Below are 17,069 nucleotides of genomic sequence, written 5' to 3'. Positions count from 1 at the left end.
GGTATATTTTTCTTAAGTTTATATTACACTTTTAGCACTATGTTAACATATTCTAAAATTTGTTTTCACCTGTAAACCTTTACTGAATTTGATTTATCTTTACTTTTCTTTTCATTGAAATATTACTAATATTTTCGTGGTCTTTTTCAAATTCCATTTTTTAGGAGAAAAATTCTAAGAACCATCCCCATTTCTAAATTTGTGACATGATACTAAATCTTTTTCAAAGAAAAAAATTGTTTGTATCAACTGTCTTTAATATAAGAAGGCTATAGAGATAACAACATTTTCAATATCAAAGTCCATAAAACAATACCAAATAGGAGCAGAGTAAACACGTACGAATCTCTAAAACATCAGAGGTTGGATCAGGTGCCATGGAGTAGATAACATCCCGTGCAGACCGTTCACATCCAGCGTGTACTCCTTGTCATGATCGGGAAATGACGGACAAATCCGTCGTCAATTCAGTGTGAAAATAATGGACTAACAATTAGTATAAAAAAGTCAGTCAGCATTTGATCAATTGTATTTGTTGATAAAGTCATTTGCAGCACACTTAAGTTAACAAAAAGGGGACAGAGTCTATTTTTTTTTTTTACGGGAAACGTAACTATGACATCATACAATATATACGTCATACAGCAATTCTTTAAAATGCCACAAAATGAGGTGATTTGCTTAATCTGTAAGAAATCATCAAACTACATCAAAATTTACTACATCATGCTGTTTTGTCGTTAGTTTAATATCGCAAAATAAGTTATAAACAAGGCCCTGTTCGCAATCCACTTGTCAATTTGACGTCATTTCATAAAACGTGACCTACTTTATGCAGTGACAGGCAGATCAAGTAATATTTTCACAAAGAAAAATGTATTCTATAATTAAATAAAATATTATTTAAAGATATTCCTTAGGCCATTTACTTGGATTCAATGTCAACTTCACGATTTTTTCAGTATATTTTCTGTACATTACGTATTTAATTGACAATGGCGTATATTTGTATGTAAGCACATAGGAGGGCAAAGAGGGGGTCTTAACAAATCGATCCAGTGCAAATGCATACACTAACTGGATCATAGTAAGCTTTTACAATTCAACTCAAAAAGTATCAAGGTACATGTATCTGGAAAGAGCTACGATCCAGATGGAATCTTGCATAATGTCGTATTACGTGACAAGTCAACAGTAGTTTGATTTTATCAATATTTCATACTGTAAACCAGCAAAATTACAGCATTTGGTCATTCAGTCTACTTTAAACCTTGCACTAGTGCAGTTTAAAGGTAACATCAATCCTGCAAGTAAATTTGTTAAAATTATGTAACTGCCTTATCAAGTAAGAGGTCTTAAAATAAAATCTAATCGTCCTTAATATGTAGTTTTAAATTATTATTAAATTATTATTACCATAACCATGTATAAAAATAATATACTTAAAACAATCGCCATCCCGATCATGAATACAATTTTTAATTTCAAAATATTGCCGATATTCCCATTGTGCACGTTGACTGTACTGCGTTGTATTGATCATATAACTTACGGAATGAAGACTTTAAAGGAGACTGCTGATAATCTTGTTTCATCAACCTGCGTGTCAATAATTTACCTCGGTTTAGAAATTGCTAATTCGAAGAGCATGTTCTTGGGTATCGCTAAATAAAAATACCAAGTCTTTTGAACTTTATGAGAAAACAAGATGTGTTTGTGAAACACTACGAGCCCGGCGGCAACAACGTTACAAAAAACTATTTTTAGCATATAGGTCACAGTCAAGGTCACAAGGTCATTGATATCAATGTTATTTGAAAGAACTTCGGTAGAAGAGTATGCATACCAAATATAAAGTCTATATCTCGTTTGGTTCAAAATTTATGGCAAAAGTTCGAAAATAGCTATTTTTAGCATTACGGTCACAGTCAAGGTCATAAGGCCAACGACTTTGGTGTCAGTTGTATGAGATTTATTAATGAAGCATGCAAACCAAATATAAAGTCTCTATCTTCTATGCTTGAAAAGTTATAGCAAAAGTTTGAAAAAGTTATTTTTAGCATGTAGGTCGCAGTCAAGGTCACAAGGTCATTGACCTTGGTGTCTTTTGAAAGAACTTTATTAGTGGAGTATGCATGCCAAATATGAAGTCTCTATTTCTCAAGGTTCAAAAAGTATGGCGAAGGTTAAAGTTTTCAGCAGACAGACAAACAGATAAACAGACAAACAGGCAGGACAAAAACAATATACGCCTCGGATCTATCGATCCGGGCGCATAAAAACAAAAATGGTAAAAAATCAGAAAATCACATTTTCTAATTTTTACCATTTTGCATGTTTTGGAGCATATAAATTTCTTTTTCTTTCTTTAGATAATGCAATGGAAAACTATGGAGTTAACAAACAGTATGAAAATGTGACAGAAGATTTTGGAACTTTTGGAAGAGGTGAGTGAAGTCGGTCAAATGAAATCTAGTCACGCTCATATCGGCCAACATAGTTTAAATGTCAATTTTGAGATTTGTTCTTTTTGCTTGTAGTCGGAAAATAGGACCTCAGAGCTAGTGTTCTGTGTTTTATGTACCCGACTTTAAATATATATTATCTTATCTTATCTTTATCGCTACCAATATTATAATAAAGTATTGGTGATATTTAATTTTAAAGTTGTACAAAATACCCATGGATTTTATTGAAACCTATTTCTTAAACAAGCTTATTCAGAGACTTTGTGTCCCCTGCTTAGGGAAAAAATAAACCAGTTCGGGGGGTTGGGTGGGGTCCGATCCCCCTTGACTGAATTTGTAGAATTATTAAATGTAAACATGTATACTGAAGCAAATAAAATATGCCAATTTGGATATAAAGGTTAGATTGCTTATTACATATACTTATTATGTGTATTGAAGATTCTTTTTACATGGAATATTTATCACACTGTATTGATGATTTTAGAAGTTTGTACAAGCCAGACCTCATATTTTTTTTTTTCATTTCACATGCTGAATACTATCATTTAGTTTAAAAAAAGCATTTCGAAAAAAGGAAATGGATCGTCCGGCATGCGAACCCGGGCCCACTCACATGTGAAGCGAGTGTTACTAAACCACGGCGCCGCTTTAAAATAGCGAAAATTATATGCAAAGATGAAGTCACATACATGTATATATTCACGTTCAATATTGTCAAAATTTTACACAATGCATGGTTTCTAATTTCACCATTATTAAACAGTTCTATAAGATGTAATAAGAATATAACGTCCACCGAGAACCTGTTTTATGCGTAATAACTCTCCACATGCCCCTGTGCTAAAATAGCGACATGTATTTCAATTAATACTAATGAAACGAGCGGGGCGGGACACTTTGAGAGGGGTGAGAGAGGTCCTAGAGAGTTTTGGTATAAAATTGCATTGCAAAAGATCTTAACCTTCTTGAAATATCCCCAGGAAAAGATAGTGTTTCATACAGACAGAATGTTTAAATTGACGACTTTGAACTTTGACCTTTTGACCTCTAAATCAAAGGGGTCTTCTTTTGGTCACACAGAATTATTATGCAAAATTTCATTGCAAAAGCTCAAGGGTTCTTGAGATATCGTGCGGAAACGAAAGTGTAATAACAGACAAAATTTGCGTATTTATGACATTAACCTTCGACCTTTTGACCTCAAAATCCACAGGATCTTTTATTAGCTCATAGGGAGTCGCTTTACAAAATTTCATTGCAAAAACTCAAAGGGTTCTCGAGATATCTTGTGGAAACAAAAGCGTTACAGACAGAAATATGGATGGACGGACAGCTAGACGGACAGACCCAAATTAATATCCCCCACTTTTCAAGCGGGTGACAAAAATACAGGAGAAAAAAAGAATAATATTACTATTGTTAAGGTCCAGGGATTTGACAGATTGTACTTGACATTACAGGAATATGTATTAATTCATACTTTGCTTGTGATTGTTAGGTGATTATTGATAAGTTTAACTGTTTTGCATGTGTTGAAATAGTGTTTGTACACGTTTTGAGTTACGTAGAAATCAACTGATTATAGCTGTAGTAAAGGTGTGGTATTTTAGCTTATTTCGTTTGTCAGGGACATTAATTGGTCTTCTGTAGTAGATAAACCATAGATTTACAGATGGAATCATGTTTTCCTTGTAATTTCATTTGTTTTTAGTTAATTATCGACGATGTATAGACAAATCACACTCAGTAATTTTTTTACGGGTAAAAACAAAATATTTCAGATGATGTACAATGTATGCTTGGTTTTTAAAATTTAATATAAGAAGAATATTGAATTGGCATTTTCCTAAATAATCCTATAGTACATATATTTTGAGACTGTCACCCAGAAATACATGGACGGTAGATTTCCTAAAACTTTGTGTGTGCATTGAAGTTAATATGGTATACAAATTAGGAGTTTATGTATTGTAGTTTTCACACAGTGACACCAAAGTTGGCCCCCTTAATACGGAAAATAAGATTTTTTATACAAATAGTACAGTTATATAATGCGGGTAAAAGTATATTTCTTTACGGATGAAAAGGCCTGAAAACATTATGCTTTAATTAATTTATCTGTTACTGTATCACAGATTTGAAGCTAGATATAAGTCAGCGTATAAAAATCTAATTTTTACACCACCTCCCTCAAAGAAAAAAATGCAAATTAACTTCTTTTATAAATGAGGGAAATAACAAGAGGACACCCTCGAAATGCAATACGTATTACATAATACATCACATATCAAAATAAAGTTGCCAACATGCAAAAGAAAAAGTCTAATAATTATTTAAATTTGACATTTAATATGTGGAAAAAGAGGAATATTTTCACTTCTGCATCTTAAACAACTACAGTATTTCTTTCTGTTATGTGTATATATGCTTGTAAATAATTATAGGTAGGAACTTTGATAAATCACTGGAATTAGTCCGTCAGAGGTGGTAAAAATGAAATTCACCGTATTTGCATGGGGTTTAAGTTATCAAATTTTGTTAACAAATGCATTTTGTATCATGATAATGTGTTCGTTGTGACACATCTGAGGAATCACATGGCTTTTTCCTTATACATGTACTTGGGAAACATATATTATAATCATAAAATGTTGTCATTGGATTTATTTTGTGCCCGTTGAGAATATCAACCGAAAACTGGGTCACCGTGGTCTGCTTTCTAAAACTTATGACTTTATTTTAATATTTCGGAAACTAATAGGCAGTTGATATATGCATCTTTGATCCTTTCAAATTGTCATCTAAAAAGTAGAAAAAACGGTTACTTAGTTCATACATTATAACAATATCTGGATGTATCACATACTTATATAGTTACATGTTCTCAAAAACGTCAATTTTTGCTAATTTATATATTTTAGGGATTCAACTATGTTCACCAAAAAGTAGAGTTTCTGGACATATTTCGCCATTTCATGGCTAAATAAAAATATTTCATATAGTGAAGCTTAAAATTATCAAAGTTCAACTGTTGATGCATCTTGGGTTTTCAAGTTGAGTTAATCAAAACGTAGGCCACGTTTTTTTTTTACTTAAGACTGATTGATTGATTGATTCTTTATATCCTGTTTAACTTCCCTCTCGAGAATTTTTCGCTCATATGGAGACGCCACTACTTACCGATGTAGAGCTGCAAATTTTGTTCCATATTCGGCACTCAGGGCCATTGAGCAGGGAATGATCTTTTTCATGTCAGCACCCATTGCGACACGTGACCTCGGTTTATACGGTATCATCCGAAAGATTTGTCTCCAAGTCCCAGAGATAGTTTTAATAGACAAATTACGCTGCAACATTGAACAGCTGAGCGATTTTAGTCCTTTGGGTGTTTTGTTTTTATTTCAATTTAATAAATGTACATTAAGCATAAATTACATAACACTGGAGTCCGATTATGTTTTATTATCCGTTTTGAATCAGATTGACAGTCTTGCAATGGTTACAAAAATAAAATTCATAGTGAAAGTTTTCTAAAGACCGTAATTTTAAAATAATTAGCCTGATTGCAGTACATAATGATTGTTTATTTAATGACTGAAAAAAGGATACATACTAACCAACATAATGATTTTATTTTTACAGCTCCCGAACACTGCTCTGGGCCTCCCTTTAATTCTGGAAAAGGTAATTTAAAGGAAAACGGAAAACACGCAATATTAATACTACTTTTGATGGTTTGATCAATGCGTTAACTTTCACAATATTTGTACAATGACTTTCCAATTATAGACGAGACATAGATTTACTTTCCTTGTAAAAACTAATTAGACGAAATTCTTCTTTTCTTTTAATTTGTCGATTGAACAAAACAAGTTATCATATTAGGCCTTGTTTTTCAAAACAGAGACTATGGATATAAAAGTTTGTCAGACGGAGAGAGATATTGCAATTTTCAGCAGATCAATAAATACATTTCTTTGGAAAAAACCTGACAGCCAACAAAGCACTTCGTATATCAAAGATGGATACAAGAGGCTCATAATCTGGAATGCAAGTGAACTAGACAGTGGGGTCTACTTTGCAAAGACTAATGATTCACCCAACAAAACGTCTGTTTTTATAAGTAAGTTCTTTATAAATAATTCATTTCATGCTAAAGATTGGTGGACTTTTATATTGTTTTGTAATTTCACAACTTCTACTTGCTAATAATTGTAAATGAAAAATTAGCTTATCCAAATAGATTTGGTTGTTTTTTTTAATATGTTGCAATTGTATCTTAAAATAGTTTATATATAATATTAATATATAATTATACATTCTTAGGGGCTTTTAAGAAATCTCACAGTTACTTATAGGATTGCCAGTGAATAACATGGCAAAAAGAATTAACAGATCGTATTTAAACTGGTATTATGAATACTGTATACTAGAGTCAGTATCATATAAAGTTATCAAACAAAAGAAATTAATCTTGGAACCGAAGTCAATAGAGCGCATCAGAGAGTTCCAAGTAGATCAGGAGAAATATCATGTTACAGAGATCATAACATTTAAGTACAGGTCTTCGTCTCAGAATTCGATGTTTTTTCAAACATAGGTTTCTCTTGCACTAATTACCACGTATTTAAAAGGAAAACTATTTTTGGTCCTGGTTACTACAGAAACATGGCCAAAGAAATTTCTCATAGCAACCAGTCAATTGTCCATCTGGATGGACAAATATATCACTGAATTTAGAGGCTTGAAATTGAATGTGAATATAACCAGAGGGCTTCTTAAAAAATGTTATCATAAAGATAAATATTTCAAGAGATAAAAGCATGTATTACATAGAATTTTTATTTTAAAATAGTTTTACGGGCAATGGAAGATATGCATGTTTTGCATTTTTGCTGATTAAACATTTTTGTTAATTTGGGCAATTTTCAAGGCCATGTATCTCAAACCTCTGGCAAAATACAAAAGTATGGTATATTTTCAGAAAGGAAGAGAAATATCTTTTTTGGAATTTAAATTCAAAAACGTGTACTTTTTTAACATTTACATTCGGTTGCCTAGCAAAAAAAAGGAATGCTTTGATTAAGAGAAAGAGACAAATGCGAGTTATTTATGGAATTAAATCTTATTGGTGGAAACCAAAATCAAATTCTAAAGGAAAAAAACATACTTCTGAGACTTCTTTATGAATCCTGGAATATATTGCAAAATACTTATCACAATATCAACAGAAATAACCCATATCAACAAAAGAAATAAATCTACGTTTGACATGCACTCATTTACAGATTTGATTATTTTTGTAAAGAAATGACTTATAGATAAACATAAAAAGAAATAGTGTTCAACTTTAACAATAGTAATTTCTGTTTTTAATTAATACAAATCAATATAACTGAACTTATAACGTTAATAAAATTGTACATTACAACGAACTAAAATAAATCTCCAAAGTCTCTGTATATGGAGGAGTGAGCATCCCCTTCTGACCGGTCACACCAGTCGTGCGCTCATTGTCATGATCGTAAAATAACGGGAAATCCGTTGTCAAATCAGTGTATAACTAATGGACTATCAATCGGTATGAAAAACGTCAGGCAGCATTTGAATCAATGATAAATTGTATTTGATGGCACGGTCATTATATCAACCATAGAACTTACGAAATGATGACTTTAAACGAGGCTGCTGATACTCTTGCGTCATCAACTTGCTTGTTTACCTCAAGTTTACCTCATTTTAGAAATTGTTCATAGGTAGAGCATGCTCTTGCGTATCGAATCAACTGAGATATTTACACTCCGTTTGCAGGTGATGAAGGTATATGCTTCATAAGTAAGGGAAGATGACGTTGAAAAACTTAAGGTCGTCACGTTTATCATATAACATGGTTGTAACGTTACCATTAACACTATTTAAATAAAATGTCCAAGGATGAAACCGATATGTCAGACTCTATAATATCTTTTATCTCAAGCTCTCCTGGATATATTGTATCGACGTAGGAATGGAAATTAACATTGTTAAGGATATCCAATCCTCAGCCAAGAAGGATTACTCCAAAAATTAATAATTAATTTGAAATGCAGCAAAATGAAACTTAAAAATGATTTTATTTTTTTTTTCATTCAACAATTTTCATCTTATTCGTTACTATAAAATTAAATGTTTTTGGAAGTCTTAGAAAAGCCTTGTAAAAGTTGACGTTTGTACCCTATAGAAGGAAAAAAGATAATACAGTTTCAGAGAAATAAGATTATCTTAAACCAATCCTTAGATATCAAAGCGTATTAACATGATATGAAATTAGAAGTGATTTGTGGTGTCTTGCCGTGATAGCAAAAGCCTTTTACGTTATGTATTATAGAGAAAATAGCGGAAATAGAAGACAAAAAATACCAAATAAGTATTCAAATCATGACAATTTCTCTGAATGCCTGGATACCTACTTTTTTTTCCTTTTTTAACTCTTGTTATGATGTCCCAGCGTTACATAAAATGTCCATGCGCTTTATTAAAAAGTTGTTAAAGTAATAAATCCTATGCCTATTACCATAAAGATTGGTATATAATTGTTTAGATTATATAAAAGGATGTCACATTAAGTAATTTAAATGATCAGAGGACAAAAATGATATTTCGGCATTGAAAATGTCGAAAACCTAGGTCTGCTATCAATTTTTTTTATCGACAACTTTCGAAATTTATGTTTCAAAAAATGTTAATGTTCTAATATGTAACGTTTTTTTATGTATATATTTCTTATCTTGTGTCTGTTAACCAAACAACCCATTTTTTTTATTTCCTGTACTTTTAAAATACAGTGTAGCGATTTTGATTTTTTTTATGATACATATAAGTCTTTGCTAAAACGTAAATTGCATAAAACGTTTTGAAGAGAATATCTGTGAAGAGTTTATTTTCTTGAATGATATAAATATACCAATTAATAAAAAAAATTCTGTATAACAATAACAAACACAAACGATATTCTTAATATACATATGCAGTATAAATTAACAGGAAATAATTTTATCTTAAAAAAAATAGAAAAACATTTGAATAAAATAACAATTTCACGAAGTATATTAAGGTACACAGAGATTCGTTAACAATACCAAAAAAAAAAACAATACCAGTAAAGCAAAACACAATCACATCTTCTAAAGTCCCTCCAGAAGGCCCGGACACATGGTTTTACACATGTTAAACATTAAATACACTTTTTGTAATATTAAATACTCGTAGCTGGATTCAAATATATCCCAGATATAAGATTCGAAAGAATTCGTAATCAACGTATCAAGCATATTAAGGCGATAGAATAATGATTTGTACATATAATGTACACTGTACGATTTTCGTATGTGATATCACTCTCGGAAGATCTACTATGTTCTCATTGTCGTAAAGTTAGTTTAGATATTCGAATTTTATTGTAAATATCTTTGACATTTATGAGTCTCCGGAATCATTATTCTTCATCAACGACGCGATCGGAGAAAATTACAACTTCTTGTGAGGCATCGCATACAGAGTTCTCCCATTTCTGTACCCCTGTTCTAGGAACATCCTCATGTCGCAAAAATGCACAAAAAAATACACTCGTGACATGCGCAGACATACCAACTACCCTGCTGTCGTTGGTTAGATGAAGAAAACTTCAGCACACGTCCCCTCCCTTCCCCGTATAAGCAGAATTTTTAGCGATGATTTAATTTTAGAATTATAAACGACGGTTCTGAGATCGCTATAATTACATCTCGCTAAAAATAAAATACCAGTTTTAAGGACGAATCGCTAATCATGTCTGTTTCCACAATTCTTGTATTTCGTGTATCGGAAGAAGTTCGTTTGAAAGATTAGTGTGCAATAATATATAATCATTCCTACATTTGGTCTTACGATGATCAATTGAACTCAAACGATTCCTTAATTAAGGTTTATGTGCGTGTGTGTGAATATTTCCAAAATTTATTATATGTATATGAGATACTATAGTATTCTTCCTTGCTACACAGAATATATAAGCCTATATACCTGACTATTATATACATTTATAACATAGTATAATGCATAGATGTAAATACCACAATCTTACAACATGGTCAAATCTATTTTTTTCTTGTCCAGGAATAAAATTACAGATCAAGAATCATTTCTCGGCACATACATCTCTCTCTCTTTCTTTCTCTCTCTCTCTCCCTCGACAAATCGACCGAAAAACACCACAGACTGTTTAAACAAATGTTTTTTCTTCTGTTTACACCCATCAATCCAGCACATGTACAAGCAATAAGTCTCAAGGTATATTATGACGTCATTTGTTTATGTATTTTACTTCATCAACACGCCGTTCTAATTTCAAGATTCAACGTAATTTAAAAGATATTCATTGGCAATGCCGCAATTTATTGTTTTCGTGCTATTAAATGTTGATTATAAAAAATTAAAGAAAAATATAAATACTTTATTATCAGAGTGATTATTTTGGATTATTAAACAGAAGTTTCATAATGATAATTCAATGTAATTTACGACTTGTCATGTACAGATCAACCAATTAATTTATCTAGGTTAAGTTTTTAAAAAAACATATACACATTTACTTTCATGAACAAGTAGTCGTTGTAGTGTACTAAAATGTACTATATACAATTCATCTTGAAGAAAAATGCCATTATATATTTGTGAAATAAGCATGGTGAAGAAAAACGTCATTATTGGCATGGTTTTTCTTTATCTGCGAAATATAAATCATTAAAATTCGTCATGCCCGCATCTTTGTAAGGTCAAAATTAAACGTTAAAATTAATGATTATGATATAATTTTGTATTTGAAAAAGTTTGGAATACATACTCGAATGCGGACACATTAAAAGATGCCTTGATATTCACTAAATATGCAAAAAGATTTCAACTTTTACTGTTACCCATCACGCGCTCTTTCTGCCAAACTAATACCAAATTTCTAAAGATAGTGCCCTGGACATATGCTATAGACCATAAATTAAAAAAAATTACTCCACTTTATTTTTTCTTATTTTTACAGGGCCGATTATGATAAATAACAACTTTTATTCTTTGAAAATTTGATCAATATAAATTTTCAGAGATATCCAAGATATATCTGCATGGCATGGATTATTCAGGAAGAGATAGATATCAGTTACTGCCATGTTACTGGCCAGAGGTATACCCTGACAGATCGGAAAATCAAGAAATGGCCGATGTTGTTTATAAAATATACGTTGTTGAATACGTTAAGTCAAACATTGAGGATGACAGAATTGTTAAAAGTCTGAGTGGTAAGACGATTATAATCTTTTTTATTACTTTACACAGAAAAACAAAATAAGTTAAAAAAAAAAAAAACATCGATATATCTCAGATGCAGAAAAAAATAATTCCGGAATTTCCTTCACTTTATCACTTTCCAACTGATCTTGAAAATTTAATAGTATCTTTTGATTATACCCAAGATGATGGTGATGTTTTCTGTTGCAGATATGTTCATGAACGAAGACCCTTCAATAACATATGTATATTTTGCAAGACTTATAAGTGATGCATCAGATAAAGATGAAAAAAATCAACGTTCTAGATCTTTACTTGCAAAAATTTGTCATCATTACATGCAAAATCTAACTGAGCCTAATCAAGAAGCAGTTGAGCATTGTTATGATATCTGGAACAGCTTGCGTGGACCACTTCTTTGGAACAAAGATTACGAAAACTGTGTACTGTTTTCGATGATAACGCTTGGAGGGAAAATTCTAGAAAATCTAAACTTTCTTTTTGAGGAAGCTTTATCTAATCGAATATTCATTGAGTATTTCAGAACAGCAAACTACAGGCCAACGCAAGGCGAAAAATGCATCATTCTCCCTTCAGATTATCAATTGAAGTTGATTGAGAGATGTGGTGTTGAAATCCTTAAAAGTAACACACTTAGCGATACAACTATTCATTCAGAAATTTGTACCAGATGTAAGTTTTTCTTTCAGATAAAAACTATATTATAAATGTGAGTTGAGTGTAAACTGATAACTGATATTGACTTTGAAGGACAAAATATTTTTGAGCAATTTTATTCAAAGAAATGTAGGCAGGTGTAAACTTTCCGTCTTTTTATAACTGACGATCGAACTGTTAGACACTTTGGCAGAAAAATAATTACTCGAATTAAAGGCTTGCAAAATCATTATAACTAAAATTGGAGCAAATTTTCATACCAATACTAAAATCCTGCCAGCAAGTGCAATTTACCTCTCATGGAAACTTTATATGCCATAATTCCGACAAAAATTGTTACAGTGGAAGAAATGTAAGTTTAAGATCATCAGGATACACTGACGTACCCCAAAAAATAGCTTTATATTTGCAAGTGTTAGGGAGAAGATGTGAAAAACAAAGTTGAACAGACTACAGTGGAAAAGACAGACTTGGAGTAAATCTAAAGTACCCTCTGGTTTCAACAGTATATGACTAATAAGTAAAATTTGACTCCGTTATTAAACTCACGTATAAAGTATTCTCGATACATTATTTTTGTGTAACATCACTAGTGGGTTTCTAACCCCTATTCCAGTCCCCGTTTTAAGAAAATTCGAATTCATCCCTGCTGATTATTCCAAGATACTTGTCAATCAGGGAAAAGTGATTGAATTCTTGGTTGGTCTGCAAAACGTAAATAACGTGAAAATTTTGTACAGCCTGCAAATACGAGATTTTCTTGTTTTTAATTTGTTGAAAAAGATTTGATAAATAATCTAATATTGCACATCATTAAGAGCAAAATTAAGTTTCTCCGCAGTAACACTAAGGCTTCCTGGAGCTTTTAATACGTTTAAAACCTAACACTGTATTTTTATGCCTAAGTTTTTTACTTAAGTACGCCCAATTCGTATAGAGAGTTTCCTAGATTATACATACACATATTTGTTTCGATATCACAGGATCTCGTTCATCTCGTGAAGATCATTCCTTCTTTTCTGAAGTGTTTCACATAAATTGCTTCGGAGCTGCTGATTGAGACAATTATCATTAACTTTTTGTCACGTAAATTTTCTCTTTGCATCCTTGTTAACCCAAAATGTGCTTTGGAAAATTACTGTTTCACTGGTACAACATATTTCATATCAACTTCAACTTACCGACAAATTTGAGGGCATTTTCCGCTCAATATCGTCATCTGTTATAAAAAAAAAAAAAACATATTTCCCAAACAAGACTGGGTTAGAGGACAAACTTCTCTTACAGATTTCTACAAAAGATATTTAATAAATCCTCAATAATTACCTGCGCTAGGTTCTTTTATACATATTATAAATTCTTCCTCTATCCAAGTCAAGCATATATTACCGTACATATTTTGAACACGCTGACTTTTAAACAAGTGTATTAAAGCAAATATATCTAAACTATTCGAATATATTAGATTTAAAAAAATGAATTAAACACGTCCATTTTAAACTAGCTTTCTGTATCCTTTTTAGCTTATTGAAATAAGATGCAAAGTTGATGACATTATCATTACAGCTCAAGTTTGCAGTGACTTGAGATCATTTTCAAGTATGATATCATGCATTTGTAGTTCAGAGATGTGCATGTACAGAGTACACCGAAACATTTTCGGGGAAGCCTTATCGTCCCTGCGTCTCTGTATCATATACTGTAAAATCATATTTTCGTTGGGTGAAATTTTTGAGGTTTGAGAAATCTCTCTCTCTCTTTCTCTCTCTCTCTTTCTCTCTCTTTCTCTCTCTCTTATCAAAACTAGTATTGTTTCATTGCACATATATTTATTATTTAGTGAGAATCCCTTTGGAAATTCTTTTAAGAGATGCGCATTCAAGAGAAAGGTACCTAGTTTATGCACAGATTAGGCAACAAACATTCAAAGGTCGCACGATGCTCGTTGGTTGTGGTGGGGCTGGAAAAACTACACTTTTACACCGACTTAAAGGCGAAAAGCTTAAGCAGCTGAAGAAAATTAAATCAACAGTGGGTCTTGAAATTCACCAAGAAACATTTTTTGTGGACGATTACAACCGAACTTTAATAGGTGAAGTAATGAAAAAAAAAATCTTTCTTTCGTTATTCATTTTTTTGTTGTTATTTAAATAGAATTTTTTTCATGCATACCAGGAGTACAATTAAGGTTTGTTATCGAAATACTAGTTTTATTTCTTATGTTAAAAAATTTATTATTTTCAGGTTTGAGATACTTATTATTACTTTACTTATATTATTATTGGACGAGTGTAACTATGGTTATCAACTTGATATTGAGGAAAAATATATTTTCTACTACTTTCAGGTGGCAGTTACTTAATTTTAACACATATAATTGCAGTATCGGAGATTTGACTCTTTCATTGTTAAAATTAGTACATGTATTAAATTAACACATACTGAATTTTTGCTAGTAAAACTCATTAAAAATAAATAGATAATTGATTTACTTTCAGAATTTCAAATAAATCGAAGCCATTAAAATCTTAATACTTCTAGAGCCTATTATATATTTAATTTAAGCTCTTCCTTTGGAGAAGAAGACGAATTGGTTTTCATGCCTTTCAAAAAGAGAAGTTTTTGATGAATCGTTCAATAATGAGAAAATCATGAGTGTAACAGATTTTGGTGGACAGTTTGTATATTATGCGTGTCATCAAATATATTTCACCCGAAGAGCAGTGTATGTTATAGTTTTGGATTTGTCAAAGAATCCAGATGAGCCAGTGGATTTTGAAGATTGTCAAAATGACCGATGCATCTTTGCTAGATGGACTGTTAAAGGTAAAAGGAATATTAATAATATTCTAAAATTGTTTCTAAAAAAATCTAATATAAGATTTAGTTTTTTCTCTGTGTGTTCTTTTAAAGATTGTTCATTTTCAACGTACGAGGTTGTCCATCAAGTCCGTAGACGGAATCTTAAACTTTTCTTAACAATACACTCGCTTAATCAGGTCCAAATTTAGACCAGTTCCGAATAAGCTTAAATCTTTGAGCTGATAATTAATACATTTAAAAAATGCTTACAATAATTGATACCTATGGTATGAAGGCTTACTGTAAAAGTGGTTATATTGACGAGTTGAAAAATTGACGATTTTTTGTTTACGAAAATTGACGAGTGTTAATTTTGACGAAATATTTAATCAAGAGTTATGTATCTTTAAATTCACGGGGATACAATTAAGACAGCGTCGGAATCACTAAAATTTAATTTTTGTACAGACCATCTACCGTGTGTAAGATTGTAAAAACTATCTGTGTGTAAGATTTGATTAAATAAACTGCCTTCTTAATTGTAATTTGTTTTCATTATAAGCGGTCAATTGCCTGAGGTGACAAACTAGGTCAAACACGGAGTGATAATTATGCTAAGTTAGGCATGCAGTATTGGATACAATGTTTTGTTTTTTAAAATGTGATTATATATATTAAAAGTAACTTTGATCTAGTTGGAATAGGGGAACGCCGAGAAAACTAAACGGTAATGTTGTACAATGGTCAATGTCTGTTGTGACGCTATATAAATATATGATGTGGTTTGACGAGTGTAAATTTTGACGAGAAAAGTAAAATCGTCAATATAGTCAAAATTAGCACATCGTCAAAATTTCCACGTTTACAGTATTTATGAGTGTTTGAACTATGTAAAGTATTGATTTGTAGCCGTTGGCTTGAATGTGTTCATTGTAATAATGAAAAAATTATCATCTTTTACAATGCAAGACACCCGAATCACTGCGACGCGCTTTTCTGCAGAAAAAACTGTTTAGACATTGAATGTCTACATAAATCAACATTCTAGGTATCAAAAATCAGATTAGTATGTACATTGTACTCTTTCAAACACAATGAGCTTCTCCTATTGCACTTGATAAATTTAAAGGAAATTTCAGTTTCCTTACAACATAATCAAAAATATCAATGTGCACCTCTTAATTATTTCTTTTTTATAAGATATTCATTTCGGATTAGTCCCAGAGCAAAACATGGACTTTAAAATTGAATATCTAATGGGATGCGGGGTTATCATTAAAGTAAGATCAGTATTCAATGTACCTCTACTTTCTTTTTTTCCAATGGATTGGCCATTTCCTTACTGATAAGCAGTTATCTTAACTCTTTCCCAGACATGTCAAAGATATGTGAGTGGGACGGATATTATTAATTTAGAGTCGAATTGCATGGAAACTGCATGGGTATTCGGAACTTAGTTGCTTATTCGAAACTGGTAAAATGGGTGCCTATGTTAAATTGCTCAAAAACATTTTGTTTAAAAAGCTGAACATTGTGTAAAAAATATTTCCATAAGGCAATGAACTACAAGTTAACAAGTTAAATTTTAAATAATAATTATTGGCTATATAGCACAGCAGATTCGGTTTTCATGTTCAAATTAAAAGGTAAATTATTGACAAACAAGTTGATTAAACATGAATATAAGCAGTCTGGTTTAAAATCATCATTTCGTAAGTTCAATGGTCGATACAATTACCTTGTCAGCAAATACAATTTATCATTGAGTCAAATGATGACGTTTTTCATACTAATTGTTAGGCCATTATTTATACAGTGAAT

The 17,069-nt window shown here is 31.4% G+C and overlaps 1 protein-coding gene across 1 annotated transcript in view; it reads left to right on the top strand.

The window, feature by feature from the left end:
- The window catches only part of LOC134261318 (uncharacterized), a 90,658-nt gene that overhangs the window by 48,207 nt on the left and 25,382 nt on the right, over positions 1 to 17,069 (top strand). Inside the window, exon 3 of the mRNA XM_062743757.1 lies at positions 2,373 to 2,447. Coding sequence (XP_062599741.1) covers positions 2,373 to 2,447 — 75 coding nt within the window. The remainder of the gene's footprint in view (positions 1 to 2,372; positions 2,448 to 17,069) is intronic.

This window comes from Saccostrea cucullata, unplaced genomic scaffold (assembly GCF_032062105.1).
Source record: "Saccostrea cucullata isolate Sc308-1 unplaced genomic scaffold, CSIRO_AGI_Scuc_v1 ctg1526, whole genome shotgun sequence".
NCBI classification, from domain to species: domain Eukaryota; kingdom Metazoa; phylum Mollusca; class Bivalvia; order Ostreida; family Ostreidae; genus Saccostrea; species Saccostrea cuccullata.
This window is presented reverse-complemented; position numbering and strand designations above follow the sequence as displayed.